Source organism: Aythya fuligula, chromosome 12 (assembly GCF_009819795.1).
Source record: "Aythya fuligula isolate bAytFul2 chromosome 12, bAytFul2.pri, whole genome shotgun sequence".
In the NCBI taxonomy this organism is placed as follows: Eukaryota; Metazoa; Chordata; class Aves; order Anseriformes; family Anatidae; genus Aythya; species Aythya fuligula.
In genome coordinates, this window is record NC_045570.1 from 7,053,679 (window position 1) to 7,076,865 (window position 23,187).

The 23,187-nt window shown below is 45.9% G+C and overlaps 1 protein-coding gene across 1 annotated transcript in view; it reads left to right on the top strand.

The window, feature by feature from the left end:
* The first annotated feature begins 1,672 nt into the window (after positions 1 to 1,672).
* SLC6A2 (solute carrier family 6 member 2) overlaps positions 1,673 to 23,187 on the top strand; it is a 66,587-nt gene continuing 45,072 nt past the window's right edge. The window contains exons 1-2 of the mRNA XM_032195755.1: positions 1,673 to 1,949; positions 21,946 to 22,077. Coding sequence (XP_032051646.1) covers positions 1,673 to 1,949; positions 21,946 to 22,077 — 409 coding nt within the window. The remainder of the gene's footprint in view (positions 1,950 to 21,945; positions 22,078 to 23,187) is intronic.

Consider the following 23,187-nt stretch of genomic DNA (forward strand, 5'->3'; position numbering starts at 1 on the left):
AGGCAGGGGAGCGCAGGCACGCTCAAGGACACCACATGCACCTGGAAATGGTGTGTTTGTGTGTGCATTTAGGGGAGGTGACTGAGGGGTGCTGTGAGGAGCAGGCAGCAGTGCATGGGGGTAGAAACATGGGCACAGGCAAACCCCGGGTGTTCACAGAGCGCCGTGCAATGACCGTGCGCAGAAGTATTTGCAGCGTGCACGGCCTGAAGTGTCAAAGGGATACAGAAAATGGCTTTCCGTGGTGTATTTGGAGACGCATGAAACCGTGGAATGACGGAAGGAGAGCAGAAGCCACGTGTTCTGAGCATGCAATTGCTCTGAAACAGTCTAGACGCTGCTCAGATGGTTTTTCCAGACAAGGGCTTTGGGAACCAAGTTGCAGCTGAGGAGCATGAGAAACCCAGTAACGCCAAGAGCTTGTTGTGAAGGCAGAAAATCCCCAAATTATCAATAGCTGTCTCAGTAGCACCTTCACAGTCTGTGCTCTGGAGAGGAGGGGAAGGTGCTGATTTAGGAGCTTAAGTCTCAGCTGAGACTCTTCTTCACACTGCAAATCTGCAGGGGAACAGGAGATTCCTTGCAAACTCTGCCTAGCACCTTTGCACCCGTTAGGGTTATAACAGCAGAGTTTCAGTCCCAGCAGAGCGAGATCATCAGGCTGTTAAGGGACTTTTCTGCAAGCTGACCTGTTCTCCCTGATGCCGGGCAGAAGAGAAGCTATTTGGCACCGCTGGTGGGGAGCTGCCTGGTTCTGCCTTCTGTGCTCAAACTGCATTGCTTAGCGAGCAGCCAAGGGACAGTTTCTGCTCACAGCTGTAACAGGAGGGGCCCCGAAAGCCTCCTTCTGCAGCTGTATTTAGCCAGCTTTTGGCACCAGGCACTGTTGATCTGCTAGCTAATTATTTGCTCATTTTGCACCTAAAAGAGCCGGGTCCCATTTGGAACAGCAGTAAATACTTAACGCCCTGCAGATACCACAACCTGACAGCTGAACGCTACCAGCCCGCTGCTTTCCAGGAAAGAAAGAAAAGAAAAAGAAAGCAAGCGCCGGGCATCCACCAGCTCTGGCGCGGGACGCGCAGCAGCGTCCAGCCCCTCCGGGTTGCGACCCCCAAAGCCAAATTGTAGCGTTTAACCCGAGGCAGGCAGGGGAGCGCAGGCTCCCTCCCGGAGCGGAGCAGGAAGGGGAGGATGAGGCAGAGCCGGGCGGCACCTGCCGGGGCTGCGCCTTGCACGGCACGGGCAGGCAGCGCTCCGAGCGCCCCGAGGGCTCCGGCAGGATGAGTGCCGGCGGGGACGGGGACAGGGATAGGGATGGGGACGGGGCCAGCAGCAGGACACGGCCAGAGGCAGGACAGGAGCGCAGTGAGCCCGGGCAGAGCCGCCCCAGGTGCGCCGCTCCCCGCGGCGGAAGGGCGCGGGCACCGCCGCTCCCCGGGGGCTCCCCGGTTCCCCCCCTTCTCCCCCGCCCCGGTCCCCCCCTTCTCCCCCGCCCCATTTGCACGGCCCCTTATTATTCCGGCTCTGCCGCCGGCCGGGCCTCGCTCCTGCCTCTCTGCAAGCGCGGAGCCGCCTCCAGCGGGCTGAGCTCTCCCCCCCCTCCTTCCTTTTTTTTTTTTTTTTTTTTTTCCCCCCCCGATCCTCCTCTCCGTGCCCGTTCCAGGCGAGGATGAACAAACAGAGCCAGCCCGAGCGCAAAGTGTCGGTGGTGGCCCCCTTGGCGGAGCGGCCGGGGCCGCGGAAGGACGTGGAGCTGCTGCTGGTGAAGGAGCACAACGGGGTGCAGTACACGGCCAGCACCATCCTGCCCGCCGCCCCCCGCTACGGCGGCCCCGAGCGGGAGACGTGGGGCAAGAAGATCGATTTCCTCCTCTCCGTCATCGGCTTCGCCGTGGACCTGGCCAACGTCTGGAGGTTCCCCTACCTCTGCTACAAAAATGGAGGGGGTAAGCCGCCCGCCGCGCCCCGACCCCAAAAGCCGCAGCCCCCCTGCCCCAGCCCCAGCCCAGCGCCGGGCGGGTCGGGGGCTTCGCCTTCCCCTCCCTGTCCACGGGGCTTTTCGGTGGCAAAGTGCCGTGTAGGAAAGAAAAAAAAAAAAAAAAAAAGAAAAAGAAAAAGACAAAAAAAACTTGAGCGGTGTAAAACAGCATCTAGAAAAGTTAGCGCCGGGCTAGGGAAAGGTGGATCTACGGTGATTGCAATGGGGGATTGGGATGCGCGCACTTCGGGGGCTCTTTCCCCTCCTTTGGGTAGGCAGGGGACTTGTTGCCGACAAAGCCTCACCCCCTGCACGCCTGGGCACCGCCGGCCACAAAAAAAAGCTGGCCCCGGATACCCAGAATTAGCCCAGCTCGGGGCCCTGCGCTTCTGCAGCCCCTCAGCCCCTGCAGGCAGGGCCCCAGGGAAGGGCAGGTGCCAGGAGCAGGGGTGGGCAGGAGCCCCCCAGAGCCCCCCAAAATGGAGAGCCCCCGGTGAGCCCTGCGTGGTGCGGATGGAAGCTGCCGGGTGGCGAGCGGGTGCTGTAGGGTGGCCGGGTAGGGCTTGAGAGCGTGGTTGCCTGGTGATAAAGGCTGAGGGTTCATGCTTGTAGCATGGGAGACTTGCTGCCCAGGGAGAGAGGAGGGTGGGATGGGAAAATCCCTGGCAAGCAGGGTTACGCCGGTCCTCAACTTAACGGGGTGCGAGACGGGGCTGGTGCTGCAGCACTCGGGCTGAGCTGGGACCTCCAAACTTCTGAGGAGGGGCAGAAAATCTCTGCTCACCACCCAGACAGGCTGCAGGCGGTCAGTACCGACACAAACCCTCTCCTTAGTTCATTATGTCCAAAAATAATTCCGGCAGCTCACGGTGCAGCAGCACAACGCAGCAAGAAGCCGGCAGGCTTCCCTGTCAAGCACAGGTGGAGCAGGAGCATCCCTCACACAGCTCCGTGCACACACACCCCTCTGAGCTCCCTCTTGCAAAGTTTAGGGACACGGATATGGTGCCTATATAGAAGTGACGCTCACGGTGCTCAGACTTCCTATCATTCTGGGTCACTTTTAATCACAGTCCTAGCCTGCTTCCTTTGTAATCTGCTGCTAGCTCAGGCACAGGAGGTGACAGTCTGCATTTTGTCCATGCATTATGTCAGTTCAGCTAGAGAAACTGGGATATCCATATCCACTCGCCTCTTTAATCTCAACACTTCCGAAGGGAGGTGGATAGCAAGCCACCTACTTCACACCTGCAAGAGGCACCTTTCTCCTTTGCACCCATTATTCCATACTGTCAAAGGGAAATCAGGCCCTTTACTAGCAAAGGTAGAGGGGCCCTGTGCTATCAAAGTCTACACAATGACCGAGAACTGGCTATTGGTGCAGATTATAAACGCTTTCATTTAATCTGTTCATCAACAGAGAACAAACAGCAGCAGGAAGCATCACAATCAGTACCTAGAATGTCATTCTTGAGCACACAGATAACGTAACAACACCCTTTGCTAGCACTTAAGAAGACTTTTTTCAGTATAAAATAAAAGGTGGGATAACCCTGATGGTCACAAGTCAGCAGCAACAAATGAGGTCAGGAAGACAGAATGAAGACACATTAGCTACGGCTATTTAAGGACAAACTAACTTTTACAGTTAGCTTGTGTTTGGCTTAATGAAGTTTAATCATATTGAGATTGTTTTTTCCTTTTCCTATCTATTTGATAGACCATGGCCACCACCACCTCAGTATTTAATTAGGACAATTTCCAGGCCAGACCCTGAGCTGAGAAGTAGGGAATGCAGATACAGGCAGGGTCACTGACTCCCTTCTCTCTTTACAAGACTTGTCTCTATGTTACCTTGAACGTCTCCCATCCACTGCCTCCATGCTGTAGGTATATATCAATTTCATTTAGCATAAACTCCTGTAGGAGATTCAGCCTTTAAAAGTGCTTTACTACATGCCATAAAAACAAAGGCACTACCAGACATGGAGAAAATTTAATTAATTTAATTACATCGTCTTAGTACTTTTGATAGTAAACTTTGCCAACTCAAGCTAGTCGAGGATGGGGTACGAACTTGTGTGTCTTCGACAGATTGACACAAAAAAGGCAGTGAAAAGGAAGCATCTTGTGATGCCACAAGTTCTAAACCACGAAGATATTTTAACACTTTTGTTTTCAGCATAGCTGGTGCTATCTATTAAAAAAAAAAAAAAAAAAAAAGAAAGTGTTATCCTTCCAAAATCTACACCCACCGAGGTTCTACAACTGCTTTTAAATATTAAATACGAGTGTTTAAGGACACTGAAGTGGTAGAAAAGGGCATCTCCCTCTACATCTGAAAAAAGTGACATGTGGACTGCTATGTTCCTAAGACCAGCTATGATTAATTAGGGATGCCAGCAGACACACACACACTAAGGGCCTTTCTATGCTTGTAAAAATAGGTGGTTCTCAATCAAGCGTGAGAACTTGCAGGACCTCAGAAGGAAGGTATAAATACACACTGCATTCCCTCAAAGTTGAATTTTACAAGGAGATAGACGCATATACACACCCACGTCTTACTAGCCAAATCCTCAAGTTTCTTTCTTTGGTAAACTCCAGGGAAGTTTCCTGACTAAAAACTAGAGACAGAGGCTTTTGTGTTAGATCCTGAAGTCCCACACAAACAAAACTCCCATTAGTTCACTGAGTTTTACTGACACAAGGCATACACTGCCCAGTGATACCTTTATAGACATTTTTATGGTATATAACTTCAGAGACAACGCTGGTTATGGTTAAAAATATATAAATATGTATTTGTATTTTAACAAAAACAACTGTTTGTGGCTCCCAGTAACAAAAAGCTAGAGAGTAGGAAGCATCCAGCAGCAGTAACCGCTGAATGAATAGCCAGAAACATCTGTGTTTTGGGAGTTGCCTGCTGGGACACCCCAATGGGACTTGTGCACAAAGATAGATGGCAGAATGTAACCCTTCTGTGAATGACTGGGATTTTTGGAAACAGTCTTCAGCTATTAAGAAAAATAATCCCAAATCTTAAGTAAGATTTAAGAAGCTAGAGTGTTTATCCTTTGTATCAGCTACCTCCTTCCATAGGAGTTGCCTGCCTTACCGGGGCAGGCACAGATCCAGTGGCTGTACTGTAACATGAAGCCACAGGAAACTTCCAGGACAGTTTTGTATGAACCAACTGGACGAGACCTTGCCCTCACGGACTACTTGGAAGCAGGATATGCCCACTGTGTATCCTGAGAGACCTTATAAAATGACAGGGAGGCTCCGTACAGGAGGTGAATTTCTGCAAGCTCTCATTAAGCAGATAAGGGGATACTCCAGAAAGGGGGGAGAGTCTCAAACATTGCCTTGTCAGTTTGGCAGATGACCAAACACCACATCTGACACATATTCCAGCACCCCTCACAAGACAAAGGAAAAGCACCCTTTGTGGCAGATCAAGGACTTGTTGTGCAGTCCAGTCCTGAGAGTTCAGAGCAGCAGGGCATGTCGCTGGAGAAATCAGCAGCCACGGCTGTTTCTGCTGCCTGTTCTCACAAGTGCTCTTCCCTCATTATAAGTCATTTCTGGCAACAGCCCCTTTGCGGTTTGTGTGGTTTTTGTTGGTTTCAGTAACAACGACAAAAAAAAGATTCCCTAGCTCTATGAATCTGTTTGTAAGTGGACAACATAAATGCACTCAAGACAACTCCTTTATAGCATGTCCAACCTCATGAGTGTTCCCCCGATCAGTACGAGGCGATGCTGAAGCACAGAAGAAGAGCATTAAAATTAGACTCGCGGCAGTTTAGGGAAAGATTTATCTCGGTAATTTGGATTACATCTAAAACGGTACTGATGCCAAGTGAAGTTGAGTAATGCCTGGTATGATTAACTGATGTGCTCCCTGTGGGGGAGGATGATGCTCAGCCTTAGGTAACCACGCTATTGTCGATTCCGTACCAGATACTCTTAGCATTAACATTCTTCATTTTCCTTCATGGTCATAAAAAAAATAATATTTCCCACTGAAATTTAGGGAAAAAGAATTTACCAACATAAAATAGTCCTTTTTGTGAGCCAAAGTATTTGCAGTCATGTTCAGACTACTCATTAGGAAGCATGTAATTGTCGGATTAGTCACCAGAGACTTATTGTATCATAAGAATCAGATTAAGCTTTTCATGAATTTACAAACAGCTGCAGATAAATATTTTAACAGTTCTCTAGCTGTCATAATATACACTTTTAATCTCCTCTGAGATGTTATTTTCTTAAACGTTTTTAGACCACATTATTTCTAGGAGAAATCGTTTGCTTCAAAGAACAGCTCACCAGCAATCAATGTACTTCAGAAGAGAGGTATCTTACAACTTATCCTAACGCTCTGTTGCTTATCCATACTTCCACAAGCTCTAGTGCGGGACTTAGCAATCCACAAGCACAGGTAGCACAGACAGCATACAACCAAATCCAAATATCCCCTACTGTACAGATTTTATATGTATATATAAATAAGTATGGCTAGTGCACCATTTGACCAAAAGCAAGATCTGATGCTGACCTGCAGCACCTTGCTTTTCAACCAGGCTCTGCTCCCTGCCTTACACCAAGTGTCTGCCAGTAAATTTAATCACTAATTTGAGAAAGAATACAATCTGGCACTTTACCTTTCAAAGGTGGCTGACCTTTGCCTTGTAATACCACTGTTTACATTACAAAATAGCATTGATGATGGTAATAAGTGAACTTTGAAGCAATCTCACAGCAAGGACTATGCCAAGAGTATGAGTCATTAATCAATCAAAGCATCGATGCAAATTGAGCGATTCTGGTTTCCTAATTCGGGTTTTCAATTCCCATTATCGCATCGAACCAGGGACCTCAGACAGGTCTTGAACTATTACACTGACCCCCATACCGTGGCTAAGAGCTTTGTGCTGCAGGGCTTCGTGTGACATTTGGGACAAACTCTGCTGTGCCATGTGACAGTCCCTTCCTCCCACATTCAGTGGCCAGCTCACAGTTGCTCTCTCCTTTTCGCACATGACTTCATCACTCCTCTTTCTTCCCCATGACAATCATTTCTCAGCTGGTACATACAGAGCATGGCTTCAGTGAGGCTCACCAGCGCCATAGCTCACATGCCAGCAGCTTCTCTGAAATTCCCTCTTCTCCCTCACTTGTCCATCAGGCTTGCTGGCTCTACAAAATAATTCTTCAAAACTGTAATTTCCCCAGGGCTACAAGCTACTGTATTTTACACCTACTGCATATGAAGCATCATGAACACTTGACAAGGAAAAACTGAGTATTTCTTACCCACATCTTTTATCAATTCTAAAATTGTGGTTTCTGGCTCTGGGGTAAGATACCGTGAACCAGCGTACAATTGGTGCACTGTATGCACCCCCAGCTAAATACCTGGCTTAACAGGAGTTCTCTGTCCCTGAGCAATTCTAACAACCCTTAGCTTGACAATTTTACAAAGGTTCTAGAGCAGGTTGCTTGTATTTAGCTTGAGGTCAGACCACATGAGGACCATCCCGTGGTTAGTGCAGGGCAAGCGTTCAGAACTGACCTAAGAGATGCTCTGATCAAACTGGTGTTCCAGCTTCGCTCCTCCTTCTGACCAAGCCGATACAAGAAGCTGGTGTGACCCAAATGAGCTGGTTTTCTGACAAAAGCAAAGCCTTTTTCTCACCACGAGGAATGAACACACTTTGATTACCACTCAGAACTATTTTACTCTGAACTAAGAGGAAGAAAAGGCATCAAGTAGCAAACTGCTATCTTAGTCCAGTTGTTTGGGAATCTAAAATCTGCTTAGGGTTTTTTCTTCCCCTCCATTTCTGGTGCCCTTCTCAATTATGCTAAGCAGCTGAAGTTGTGAAATACCCCTGGAAAGCCATTCTGCCAGGACAGGTATCCTTCCAAAACAAGTTCTCTAAGTCACGTTAGCAAGCTTTCAATGTTCCTATTAACAGATCCACGAGTTTCTTATAGTTTGCCCAGGGATACTCAATCAAGCTGAGACAGCAGGCATCCAAGCTTCATCTGTTCCTAGGCTGTTTCTCACTGACATCTTTTTAAGCTCCTTACTGACTTCACTAGAAGCAAAGGAAAACAGCAAGGCCATATCAGGAGAGCAGCAGCCAACAACCCGTCTTTACCAAAGAACCCAAAATGTCACCTGTTCGGTGAAAATGTGAATGCAGCTACAGCAGCCTAAAGAGAGTTATTTCAAGGCAGATTACTTTCCTTTCCAGACTTAAGTATGAAATATGCAACAGGATGCTAACAGAACTACTTACACGTAAGATGAGAGGGAACATACAGTTTTAGCAAGTGTTTAGATATGCTACGAGGGAAATTATGATTAAAATCAGTCCACAAATTACTGAACCTCTTGCTGTGAATTGAAATGGAAACAAATAGTTTAGGGAAATCGGAGCAGTTCTGAGCACCAACATCAAATAGCCCATGCCTGCAGTTCTGCTGTGTGTAGGGGGAGTCTCTTCAGCTGTGCTCAGCTCTGAAGCCTTTGTCCCAGGTTCACCAACCGATTAAAGTTAACTGTAGGGTACGTCTCTATTACATTTGTACTGTGAGCTCCATAGCATTTAAATATTACAATTACTAGATTACATTGTACCTAATTGCTCTCAGCGATGTTATAAAATAATAAAGCACCACTCTATACTTAGAGATATATTTATATTAACATACTGTAATTCAGGAGGCAGGAGACAAGTTTAAATGGAGTCTTGGTGTAAGGCAGCTCCAGATCTTTTAGTCCTACCTCACTCTTTGTATTTCCCAGCTGCACTGTACGTATCCATCATACAGAATATACAGAACCGTGGTACTGGGCTTCAGGGAATCTCACACTGACAAACAGCTGTTGTGATTAATTTGCAGCTAACTCTTGTCTTCTCAACTTGAAATGTGACAAGAAATTTTTATTATTATTATTGAAGTTGAAATAAGTTCATTCACAACAACTCCCCCGCCTCAATCCAGTTTCAGTGAAGATGATGTAAAGTTTCTGGGATAATCACACATACTGTAAACCTTCGGTTTCCCTTTCTCAGGACGTTTGGAGGCAAAGCATCCATGTCAGCAGCTTTACGCATATCTTGACAACCAATTATTCCCTCCTCCAACTCCTTAATCTTCCCCTTTGCTGCCTCTGAGTTGTCTTGGACATGGCACGGCAGGAGTTCATCCTAATTGTGTACATCTTGTGCACTGGTGCCCAGCTGAGAATAGTTTCCTATGAAAGGCTCTCCTGCCACTCAAAACTCTACTTCCTAAAGATGGACATCTGGGTCTGTTGGGAAACTAGCACCAAAAGTGCCCAGCCCAGCCCAGTTTTCGTGGAAGTCCTAGAGAGAGAACTGTTGTATAATTCAGCATCTCAGCTTCTGTAGGGATTCACCATACTTTGTTTAAGCCTTGCTGATTTTGAAACTTTTATTTCATAAAGGTGGGGAAAGGGGATAGTTGGAAAGGAAAGGAAACAGTTAAGGTCCTTGCACTGTGACATGTTCTTCATGATGACCATAGGAAAAACAAAACTCTAAATTACTTCTCAAGGGTATCCTTTGTTTTACTCTCACTCCTCCTTCTCCTTTCCCCTATTCTGTATTTAAACAAGTTTTGCAATCTCCCTCTAAAGCATGACAAAGGTGACAGCACTGACTCCGAGTTGAGAACTAGGATCTCCCATTCAAAACCAGAAACTGTCAGCAGGGACTCCTGGCTACACCAGCCACACGTTTCTTTGCACCCGTATTCATCCACAGCACACTCCCAAGTTTCCAGCACAGAACTCCGTGATAACCCGTTAATAAACACAACTCAGACAGGAGCGGGCAGGCAGTTGTCTCTTGCCAGTCCATAAATGCTTTCTGTGACTAGCGTCCTGACTGCTGGTACGCAGTAAAACAAGCTGCCCTTATTATACAGGAACACTTTTTATAGAAGATTGTAATTTTTCCAGTGCTCCTGCCCTTTAAGGCTTTATGAGCACCATCACTCACTTCCAAAGGCACAATTAAGTGCAGAAGCTGGGCTATTAATGTAGACATTAACTGGCTGCTATTATCTGACTATCTCTATTGTTTAAGAATACATGCTAATTTAAGCATCCAAAACAGGATCCAGTGCTATCAGACTGGTGCTGCCAGACTACGCAAATATGGAGCCTTTCTTGGTTTGTTTGGCTATGAAGTGCTTCCCTAGAACACGCGCCTCACACTGGCCTGGCAAACAGCAGCAGAGGAGCAGGGCTTGGTCCCACCCCACCGAAGTACACAGGAGTTGTGATTCCAGCAGCAGCATATCGCTCTTTCACAGTTTTATTTCAGAGCTGGAGAAAAAAAAGTGTGATTTCCAAGCACTGCAGTTAGTGACAGAGCGAGCAAAAAGCCACGTCTTGCTACAGTGCTCGTGCTAGTTGGAGAACCAGCGTTTGTGGAAGGATCAGGGCCGGGCTGTTGCATGGCATCTGCCTCTGCTGAAGGCTGCAGAAGGGTGGGAAGCGAGCAGCGGGTTTCTGGCCGCGGGCAGCAGGCAGGAGGACAGGCTGCCTGCCTGCCTCGCTGACCGTACAAACAAGCTGTTACCAAGGGCCCAGCATATGCACTGAAATACACAGCCGAGTGCTGGGTATCTTATTTTGGGCTATTTATAATTTATTCTGCACCTTCTGAACTATGCATACTAAGTAGCACTCCTCACTGATTTAACTTTTGTTTCTCCTTCTCCCTTTCTCTCCTCTGTAATCCAACTCCTCTTGCAATGCCTGTCCTTAAGTACACCAGAGATGTCAGCCCGTTAAGATCTGCATTTCTTGAGGGAACTACCATACTGATGTCAAATTCCAGTTTAATTTTAAAAAGAGAGAGAGAGAAAGAGAGAGAAGCTGGACTTTTTCTGGCTGGACTTTTTCACTTTGCGTAGCACAATGACACAAACTTTCTTCAGACCACAAGGTGGAGCAGTAGACCCTTACAGACCTTAGTAGATCCAAACCTGCCAATTCACCTGAAGGCAACCTACTGCATTTGTAGGAAGGAAAATGACCGGAGGACCTAACAGGGTGCTTTGTGACTTTCAGATACAGAGCTGCCCAGTACCAGCAACGATCACTCCAAGCAGATCCTTCTTGGATGTCCTGATCCATTTCATTTAGCACGCAGTTAATAGGAGTGGCTTTTAGTGATGCCTGATGCACACCCAGGGGTTGCCCTGTCAGCACAGCCACGGAGATGGCAAGGAGAGTCCAAGGAGGAAGGAGAGAAATGAATGCAACATTAAAACAGAGATACTATCCATTCCCTCCCAGGAATGCTACAGGAGAAAACAATCTCTCCAAGTTTAGGGGGCTGTTTGTTCTTTGCAGTACCCCCACACGATTTAGCTTTGTAAAACCACCAGGCTCCACACAGGCTGTCACTGCAGTAAGAGCTGGTTTGGGTTTTCTGTTCTAGTATTAATGTAACACGCCTGCCAGCAGGTCTCAGTGCCTTGCCTTCTTGGTAGAAGTATTTCAATAGCAGTAACAGAAAGCACAGAACAGTATATTGGAATAACTATGATATTACAAAGTTTAAGGCCAAGCGTTAAAAAACACTTATCAAAACATCAAGATCACAGGTCAGGACTACTCAAACAGCTGCTATCAGGATGCAGGACTGTCTGTCCACTGATAACCAACGAGGCTGATGCTAGTGAAAGCTCAGAAGTTCGTGCCCCCGGCCAAGGAGCCATTCTATACGCACACGGGCATCCTATTTACTGGGTTTATCACAACACTGAGGACTAGCTCATGCTGGGGAGTGCTTTTGTCTCCTCTCTAAAGAGAAATGCAGATGTGTCAATGAGATCATGAGGCAGGTGTTGGCGAGACCAGAGACACTCCAGGATTTTGTTTTGGGGAAGAGTTTGATCATTTGCTCCTTTTCTGCAGTTTGTTTCTCATTTACGTATAGTTCCCCAGCCTTAGTTAAAATCAATAGATTTGTAAACCACAAGGGAGAAATCCTGACCCAGCTGAAGTCAATGGGTGGTTTTTTTCCATTGACGTCACCAGAGCCAGGATTTCAACCCAAATAACAGACGTCTCTCTCTTAAGGACTCCTAAGTAGACAGAATTTCCAGACTAAGAATTATGTGAGAAGAAAAACAGAGGAAAGCAATAAAAAACTATTCCAACTAAACTGATACAGGAGACTTCCACTGACCAGTAGCCGATCTGCGCTCAGTGCAGCAGTACAGCACTTCAGCAGGCATGCAGAACGTCAGGGCTTCCATAGATGATGGTCATTAATACACAAAGCAAATTTACTCTGAGACTGAGACTGTGACCTCGACATTCTCCTGCACAGTGCTCCAGCAGTAAAAATGCACTATTTTAAGAAGTGCTTTTTACTCACAGTTTCATAGAGATAAATGATTAGGCAGGAATCTTTTTCTAGCTCTTGCAGCTGAGAAGAAGAGCTGGGAAAACACAAAGCAAGCATGAGACTCTGATAGACAGAAGGCAAACAAAAGGACTGGACTAGAAGACCTTACATTTTAAGATACTTTGACCTATTCTGTAGCCTAATGCATGGTTTGGGAATTTTTTGATTACCAGCTGTAGGAATAGAACTGGCATTGGTTACTCTCTCCCTCTGCTCTTCCCTAAAACAAAGTGACAGAAAAGTGTCCAGGCTATCTTTAAATTGCAGCGTGACCCTTCACCGGTGCATATAGAAGCTGCTGACAAAATCCCTGTCTCTAACTCAAAATTAAGATATTTGGACATCTTCAAGATCACCAAGTTTCCCTCCTAAATTCTGTTTTACGATCGTGGGGTATTACGTGTTCAAAAGCTGTTTAGAAACATGAAAAAAAATAGAGCTGTGATCCATCCAAACCACCAAACTCTGCCACGCTGATCTCTCATGAGGTCTGTGTAACCGGTGAACAAGATTGTCCCCCAGCCTGCAGTGACAAAACAAGAAGGATTTTGCTTCAAACTGTTCCTAAGCCTCTGCTTCACCTGGGCAGCGAGCTGTGATGGGTCTCAAGGTCATGCTCGCCCTCTCCCCCAGCATTTCAGCCAGGCCCACGCAGGACGGTAGTGTTGGAGTGCCCACTGCACTGCTTGGCCTGAGGGGGAAACTTACTTTGCTGCTTGGTCCTATGTCAGGAGCATAGGCCCTTAAATGAGAACCACCCTAAAGCTTACATTTCCAACTTAAATAAAAACTTTAGTATGATTGACGGCCACAGAAGAGGGAGAGTTCTGGGACAGAAAACGAAGGATGTGGCTAGCCAGTACAGCAGGACTGATGTAGCAGTGTGGTTTGGTAGTGGTTCCCTTTCAGAGCAAGGGAACATCTAGGGAAGCAGTTCCTACCATCCTCCTGTTGCAGTGATGTTACTGAAAAGCTTTGCTTTGTGCCCGCAGTGCCCAGATTCTCAGAGAGGCCGCTTGCTGGCCATGCCTTGCATCTGGAGTATTACCAGCATTGCCTGAGACCAAATGCAGTGTGCTTTTTGGTTTTTCCCCCAGATGGAGAGGTTTCCCATAAAGAATGTTGTGACACAGCTTGTGTTTGTCACTGCTTACAGCAGGTACCAAGTAACGAAACCACAGCCACTAGGGAGCCACCCTCATCTAGGCCTCCGGAAATGTTAGCGCAATCTGATAGCAACCAAAATTTTGGTAAGAGGGCAGGGGTCTTGCATTGCTCGTGGCAATTATGCAGTAGCATCCATCACTGTAATGGTAAATATACCCAAATATTCAAAGCATCACACCCCCATAAAGGTTTACAAATAGTGATGCAGCACAGAGCTTACAAACAAAGAAATATTATTTATGGCTAGACAGCACACTGCGTCATTTCAAGGCTGGCTGTGTGAAATACACAGTTTTACACTGCATACAGCATGTCTAGTAACTATGTACCAGCAAACTGTAGGTAAAATAAACACCTCCCAGTAGTGCTGACAGAAAACATAGGTGGGTTTAAATACAACACAGAGAACAACTTTGTACTGTATGGAACTGCGTTCGCCTTCTGCTTTCAAGCCCTGTGTCAATATGCATTATAAATAGTTTACAGTAAGTTATTCCGCTTCCTCTAGAGGCATGAGGAAGAGCATTGATCCTGAAGGCTTTGTTTGTAATGGCTGAGAGTAAAGCTTGGATTGATTAGATTTCTTAGAGATAGGAACGCACAGCGCTGCTATACCTCTGCTTTATTGACAAGGAGAATTTAGCAGATTCTGTTATGCAAGAGTTCATAAAAGGTGAGATAGCACAGAAAGTATTAACAATAATAAAAAGTATTCTAAATAAATCTCTAATGAAGCCGAGAAGGAAAAGAGCACTTTGCTTTGGTCATTGTGCCCCAGCGAATTGGATTTACAACCTCAGATTGGATTAATCACTAAGCGGTACAGCAAGTTTTAAGCGTACCTCAAGATGTTTATATTTGATTCTTCTCTAGCAGAATTTTGAAGCATTTACCTCCTGTTGATTCACACATTAATCCTCTCGAAAGCTGCCTGGCACTTGTCTAGAGCTGATTTAAGATGTCTTAAGCATTTTGTTTCACCTTGGCACAGTTAGGAGTCTCATGGTGCCTAAAACAGGTACTGCATCCCCTCCAGAGGGTGCTTAACCTGGGGCTGGTTTTTATTTTGATGACTAAAGGCAACCTGCAAAAGAGAAGCAGCCTGAGAGGAACACCCCACATTTGAGGTTGTGCTATGAACCACACGCTGTACTGCTACCCATGTAGAGCAAAGTACACTGAAGATACCCCATCCCACGGTGTACATCAACTACTGCTATGGCTCTAATCACCGTGGCTCTAACTAGCACACTGGAGAAGTCCTTTCACCTCCCAGCAGGCACCCAGTGCAGGTGCCATAGGCAGGAGATGAGTCTCCCTTTATACACCCCATAAAATGTACCCCAAAGCAAGCAGCTCCCACAAGGGCATTTGTTGTCTGGGTCTTGACTCCAGACTGGAAAGACCAAAGCAAGGACTAACAGCGCCTAACCGAGGGGCTGGAATCCAGCGGCTTCATCCCAGGCTCTGGAAGCAGGAGGCACATCTCAGGGATGTAATTTGGCACATGTGCAGCTCAGAAAGTGGGGAGGTAACGTGGGTACAGGTGCCCACCTAACTCTTCACCCTGTCAATACGCGAACCTGCTACACCAAGAAACACCTCTACGTAAGGAGGGAATTTTAGACAGAAAAGCAAAACAAAAAAATCCATGACATTAATTCATCAGCTTAGTTTACTCGGTCTGTTCAGACAATGAGAAGGCTGCAATGCTTGGATGCAGCACTTGCACACCTTCACAGGATGAAAACAAAGTAATGCAGGGCGTTTTAATTTCTCAGGGAAAGCACAGGTAGAATCAAATGTCATATATAAGATAGAAATATTATTTTATTTTTTTTAACCACCAAAGGTGAAGCAATAAAAGGATCTGCCTGGTGTCTTCCAGTCAAAACTGTACGTTTCTCTGCATGAAGGTGGCTTATGTTTTTCAGAAAGTTGGATCAAAGTACCTAACAATCCCTTCCAGAACCAAAATCGGATCCGTGGATACTGAAAACATTCATTTCAGTATACAGCACACTGAAACAAAACAAACAAAAATGAACATAGAAGTTCATCAAGGAGGGAGAAAAAACCATGACTAAGCCTGTATCTGAACCAAAGTAAAACAGTAGTTGCCAAAACCTCCCTGGCACCAAGCAAGGCCTTCCCTACACTTAAAAGAGACAGGTAAAGCTGAGGAAGTATTTCCTCTCCTGCACATGACTGTATTCTGCACATTACAGAAAATTCAGCACGTTTCAAGGACAACTTGTCACATGGGGTTATGTTATTAGGGATTTTCCAGTGCAGGAATCAAGCAAAACCTGCTGATCTTGACCTATAAACTCACAGCAAATAGCTTCCGATGTCTTCAGTCAAAAATACTCTTAGCCAAGGATGTTCTGCTACTGATAAATCAGAGTACATTTTGACAAACACTTTGATTTTCTACATCTCGAGTACAGCCTACACCTTACAAGGGTGGTTTTGTTGATATGATTCAGTTGCAGGTGAATATATCCTTGTGTCACACCTAATAACTGCAAAGTTAGGAAAAACTGCCAGCAGTGGAAAGCCAGTAAAATGACAGATAATTTGTCTCTTGATTTAGCACCTCTTAAGCTTCTAGTCATGTCTGTTACGAAGTAGTGTCCCTCTCTAGCTGGGCATCTGCAGGCTGACCCAGCAGCTCCCCTGACCGGCACCATCTGCCCAGCCTGGGAACAAAACCCCCATGTTTGCACCTCCTGCAGTCACACTCCTGGCAGATGGCAATGGCCAAATCCTCTTCCCAAGCCAGCAGCAGTGAAGGTCAGCAGCAGAAATCCCCTCCCAGAGCCACCCTGGACCAGCCTGACTTGCACTGTCCCAGCCCCATCTTGTTTCTTTATTGATTCTTTCGCTTCCCATCCAAGAGCACAGGCCAGGGGTCTGTTCTTATACGTCCCTGTGATTATCTTTGAACTACACCCTGTTGTAAATGTGATCATTTCATTAATTTATGTAAATAGGACCTTAGCCAAGGTCTTGGGTGTAATTTATGAATGAATCATGCTGCTCTGAGTGGCTGGGTATATTTAACTCTCATTAATTTGTTCAAAATAGCTACTAATGGGTTTCTTGAGCTCATTACTCTTGTAACAGAAGCCAAAGAGATGACTGGGTTTGCATCGAATAGTGCGGGTAACCCTTTCTGTTACATCCCAGTGACCAGCTTATAAATAGACTGCACTTCAAGTTGCTTCAAGTGTTTTCAAGGCAGCAGCAGGTTAACAGCTCAAGACAAAAATAAATAAATAAATAAAAGCAGGCTTCAGTTGACATCAGCCCGTGAACAGCATTGAACCATTTCTGGAAACTATTTGTTTTCGTTTTCTTTGAGTGAAAGGAACACTATTAAAATTGGAATTATGGAAAAACTGAAGGGTCTGAGCCCAAACAGAGCAGGAATATAAATAAGATCAGATATAGCAATGGTTTTTGTTAGAGGGAGTAGCTAAATATAAGGGCTTCAACAGAAACATGCCACTCACCATGGTATAGCTCCACTGGTTTTATGGTGCAGAAATACTTCCCATAAAAATGTTGCATACTTGAAGATTTTATATGTGCAAAGTGCTGCTGAAGTTTTTATAGCATGCCATGCGATCTGTTTTGCAGAAAATTGTTATTTTTGACTACTATCATCTACCACTGGCAGGGCTCAACATCATCATACAGCTGCTGTTAAAATCATATTCTTGGCTTTGACACAGGGGTTACGTCATGCTCCTCCGCATCTCTGGCTTCTCTCTGTTGTGCTGTGCAAACCCCTTTTGCTTTTACTCCGGTCAGTAAACACTTGGGTCTGCCTGCCCACCCCCGGGAAGAAAGGGGCAGGCAGCAGCAGCCCCCGCCAGGGCTCAGACTTCAGCTGCGACAAATCCCAGCCTGCTGCACGCTGACCTCCCCTGGGGTGCTCTCTGCGGCTGTGCTAGCCAGCTGGCAACTGGTCCCAAGACCCAGAAGTAATGTTTGTGTGCTCAGAAATGCCTACAGTTACCTTGTTTTTCCATCTCTGGTGGTCTTGTACAACCTAGATTTCGAGATCTCTGCACTGGGGACTTCCTATTTTATTCACAAGAGGCTGCACAGATTAGCTGCCACCCACCTTGATGTTGTCCAAGCAAGCTTACTGCACTGTCAGCTGTTGGCTGATGTTGTTCCAGTTCTGTTTACTTACAGGTTGAAAAAAGCAAGCGGGGTTGATACAGAGATTAGCTTGTATTTGAATTCACCAACTGGAAGATCTTTGTTTTTAGACTCTATTCTTGCAGAAATGCTGGCAACTCTCCTATCTGAAAATATACTGCGATACTTGCCCAAAGTTTGTTGTTTTAGCAGACATCCCTGCCAGTTAACGTTTTGACTCAAATATCCATGGTAACAAAGGCAGAAGGCTAATAACAGCCTGGCATGAATAGTTCAAGATTGTTTCAGCTAACCCTGGCCCGGCCTCCTTCTTGTATGGGCATCGGCAAGTCCTTTTAGGACAACAGCAGCTGTTTGAGTTACTAATGATTTAAAAAAATCATTTTGTGCTGCTTCCTTTCTGGTATTCGGGAGTGAGATGAGTCCTTGTAGGACAGGGGAGCATTTAGGGCTGTCTTCCTCTGTGCTCCCTCCTTAAGGAGGTTGCAAAGAACAGAGGGAGGAGACAAACTCTTCAGGTGGGTTCTGTTCTATCCAAATGAAGAAGTCCATTTGGCACTGAACTCAAGAATGCAAAGCCTGTCTTGTAATTTGTTAATGAAATATAATAGATTTTTTTTTAAAAAAAAAAAAAAAAAAGCAAACTTGTGCAGCTTTCCACACGAAGTTTTACACTGATGGTTTTGTAGAAGTGGAGAGTTTCATCTCATCTAGTTTTGCCTGAGACATATGGTTTTCTAACTCCATATATACACTGGTACCTTATGGGAACGAAGTACATGGATCTCGTGACATCTGCTAACAGAGACGTAGCGATGTGCAGCACTCAGAGGCCCATGTGTGGCTTTTGGGCTGCACGTGACTCAGTAGCAAGTCAAATACAGCTCTCATGCCAGAGCTGTACCACAGATGTCACTTACTCCAGATTTTTAGCTGGGAGGGGAAACCAGGACCCTTTAGGGATTGCTGAGAGCAGTATTGCTTCCTGGGGTGCAGCTGTGTGCTCAGCCCCGTGCCATCACACCGTGGAGGAGTGCAATCCCCTCGAGCACTATCAGCACCTTGCTGCCAGTGCAGCAGCCCCACAGCTCTGTTCCCCCAGCTCAGAGGTAGGTAGGCAGCTCTTGGCAAGCTACTCAGCTTGTCTGAAGTGTCAGCCAAACCGTGCACCCCTCAGGAGCTCGGCCTTCTGGGCTATGCGAACCTGCCCGGCCTTGGACTCACGGAGATCAGAGCGCAGCGGTTCCCGTGGCCAGTGGCACAGGCAGGGGTTGGCATCACGTCACCCTGACGTGCTTTGGCTTCACAGCCCAGGCAGGCATTAACTCCTTTGGAGAAGTCTGGTTTGATGCCCCAATTCACAGCCGTGTACCTACAGCAGGAGACCCACCAGGACATTGGTCTGCCTCTGCAACACCTGCGGGATGCCAGAAACAAGCATGCAGGGTGGTACAAAGCCTCCTTTCAGAACAGTAGATGAAGTCAAATGAGAAGAGCAAATATCAAGATATTGACAAAATATCTGACTTCTGGTATTTGTTACCTAGTGAGAAGCAGCTAAACAAAAAAGGTCCAGAAATCTCTGAAACGTTTTTGAGTCGACTTATGTCAATAAGAACCCTTACTTGGGGTGCTTTTTATCTCTAATCTTTTTATCTCTAATCTATCTCAATTTCAAAATACTTCACTCACCATCCTAGTCCCCTGAAGGACAACCCCAGCTACCGACCTGTGCAACTGCTCCATGCTGAAAACTGCACTACACCTTGGTAATCCCTTCTGGGGGAGGGAAGGAAAGGCAAAAAGAAAAACCTCCTTTAACTAAAGCCCGGGATGATTTGGAGCCAAATATACGATGTTTAAGCAAGCATGCGTAAGTACAGTACACTTCACAGTTCATCACGCTATTAGTCATACTGAGAGAACACATATTTTAAACTACCATTTCATATGCGTGTCCGCTACACATCTCCACAATTATCTCATACGCAAATTTCCCTATTCAATTGGTGGCATCATTTTTTCCACGGCCTCTCGATATTAAAGCTGCTCTCTGCACCAACTCTGATACATCCCAAATGCAACATGCTAGGTTTGTGAGTCAGCTCTGCACGCTGTAATATTATTGAAGCAAGACAAGGGAGGCACTTAAAAGGCTGTCACTTACAAGACCTACAAAGTAAGCCCACCTAAAATCGTTTTTCTGGATATTGCATTTAACAAAAACAATACGGGCTCTCCCAGCTTGAATTAGCTGAGTGCTTCAACACTGACCATAGCTCAGAACAACGGAGTATCAAGTACGTTGAAAAACAAATACTTTTTCCTCTACAGTATTTAAACAGTTCAAGCAGTGCAATAATAGAAGAAGGCGTATGTGTTACACTGAAATGTTATTGAAGCACGCATCGTTTGTACTGTAGCAGCTCCTGTGGGTGCAGGGTGCAGTCACACTACGCTCCTTATAAACAGCACAAAAAAAAAGAAGGTTCCTGCCCCCCTCAAATGATACAACCAATCTATTTCAGCTTTTTGACTACATTTGCCAAGTTCTATGCCACTCTTTATTTCTGGTGATACATTGCGTCACTGTTTCATGGCAAGATTTCAGCTTTCAAATACCCGAACTTCACTGAATGGTGAACTCGTCTTTACCATTAGGTTACAGGACGTTACTTTTAGAACGTGGATTTGTGGTATGAAGGGAACAGAGCTCGGTTTTGCATTCTTATTCTCCAGCGTGTACTCCACATTCCCTCTCTGAACAGTCACGCTGGGCAGCTCACACTAGGAACATCTGTGAAAAGCAGAGCTGACAGGTAGAGGAGCACCAACTGTTTGGACAGCATGGCAGTAAGTTCAGAAGTAATTTTATAATGCCATTCATTCTGCTTACTGGCCTCGTGTAGATAGCTACAGTCAAACTTAGCTTTTATAGACTACGCATACCTTCTCTAAGTTTAGAAGCAGGGCAACTTAATTTCCTTTTGCAAGGAAAGTTTTCAAATTACTAAACCACTACAGCACACTTTAAAGGTTTGCGCAGGCTCCTACTACTTGCTGCTAGGAGAAAGGGAAAGACAGCTGCTGCTGTTTCGTTTCTCTTTTTTTGATTTGTTTCTTTTGCTGAACGATTTTAACTAGGATTTACACCTAGTTTCTTTTCAATAAGTAACCCCAAGGAGACCAACCAGTCATTTACAATAACTATTCTTTCAGCTCCTCGTTCATCACAACAATCCAGTCATTTTAAACAGACATGATACGTGAACTTAACTCTTCAGAACCAAGTAAACTGTAATAAAGCATAAAACTACAGTTTTGAAGAACCTTAAGACAAAGGACTGACCAAGTAACCAGTTAATCAGCACAACACCAACTGTGATAATTTCTATCATCATATACAGTCCTGCGTTTTGGGGGAGTCCTCTATCTGTGACTTGGATTGTATGAAACAGCTAAGACATTCTCAGATAATTTCTGCATTAGGTGATCCTTCTGCATTTCACTTGGCACAAGTGTTCACTAGGTTGGAGAACAGGTGTGTTGTCTAATGCATTTCATAAAAAGAAGGGAATTTATTGTACCACCAACCCAAATATGCCACAGAAGCTCCATATGGTGGACCAGCAGAGATTTATTTTCGAGCCAGAGGTGCCAGCAGACAGCTTACACAGCATGATTTAAACTGCACTTAGTGGAGCTTGCATGGCATTTTCTTCTCCATTGCTGGCCTCCATATTCTGTCCCTTTTCAACATACTGTGCTAAAAGAAATTTAACAGATTTTTTCCTTGTCCCTTTCCCTTGTAGCTCTGCAGGTGTGTTCTGCATCACTTCTTCAGTTAAGGACTCATTTTCAGGGGCAGTTTTTTTCTCTTTGTAGTCAAAATGAAGAGGGAAAATTGGGGGGAAATAGGAGGCACACTGTACAGCTTTGTTCAGGGACGCTACCTCTGTGACTTTAAAAAACGTACAGAAGGACAAGAGAACAGGGGTTCTGCTTTCCTGATATTTCCCTTCTAGCTCCCAAAAGCAGTGGCTTTGTCTTTAGCCAGTTAGAAGCAAGCAATGGATAAAACTTTACTTAGAGAAAGTAAAATATACCCAAAATCCAGCCTACAATGTCTAATCACTCTGTTTCCAGGTGCTTTCCTTATTCCCTACATCCTCTTCCTAATCATTGCTGGGATGCCCCTCTTCTATATGGAATTAGCCCTGGGACAGTACAACCGAGAAGGAGCTGCCACCGTGTGGAAAATCTGCCCGGTGTTCAAAGGTAGGTGTCACTCTGCTCGGGGGAAAGGCACCCAAAGGTAAGTGTCCCTCTGCCCAGGGGAAAGGCACCCAATACGTGCTCCTCTGCTCAGGGGAAAGGCAGAGCCAGGGTGCCGCACGCCTGCACCAGCAACAGAAAGGTCTCTCTCATCTCGCCCCAGACAGCCTGATATTTGCTGACCTTTCCCCAACCCTTGGAGTCAAGAGCCTTTTTGTTATCACACGTGGAGCAGAAAATGAGAAAAAGCCAGAGAAATCATTGTCAAGGTTATTGCTGAAGAGCACAGTGAGCAGGAGGAGCAGCTCAGCCCTGTGCCCCTTTCCCCTGCCTAACAGGGATGGGGGCAAATGGCTTTACCTAGGGGGAGGGAAGGGCTGGCAGTGCAAAGATTAGAAATATCAAATCCCACCCAGGTCAGTCCTGTGCTGTCTCCCTACGACGCACGGCCACTGACCCTGTTCAGCTCATTTTGTGGAGCTTTCTCTGCCAGAGCGCGAGTCGAGGCAGGCTGAAACACTGAAACGGAGCTGTGAAGGCTTCAGTTCGGCCACTAGACCTGTGGCACTGAAGCTTGGCTTTCCTGGCTATGAAATGAGGGCAATGATTATGATAGCTTTTTTAAACTGGTTTTCAAATCCAGCAATGAGAAGCATTTATTAAAACCTGAGCATTATCGCTACCAAGTGCTTTCCTCTAGCATTAACTCCCCAGCATCACTGAAGTGATGCTGCGCAGTGCTGCCTTGTGCGCCGAGCTGCAGTTGTTGTGCAAGGAATAGCTGGGGCTAGGTGTCCGGGGGCACCGAGCTGGGGTAAAGGGATGTCTCTGGGTGAAAGAAGCCGTATATGCTTTCTGTACATGAAACGTATCCTTTAAAGAGCCTCAAGATTTTTCTTAAGCATTGCTTACCAGCAGAACTCGTGAGCTACCCCTCTACCAGATCATATGTAAAATCGTAAGCAAAATCTTTGACACGGAGCTCTCTGAAATAGCTCGAATGAAACCACTCAAGCTTGCCTGATCCTAGAAGCTTAAAATTCAGATCATGTTCATCCCGTGACTGACAAAAGCTGAAGAGCTTAACAATGGCAATCCAAACTTGGCCGATCC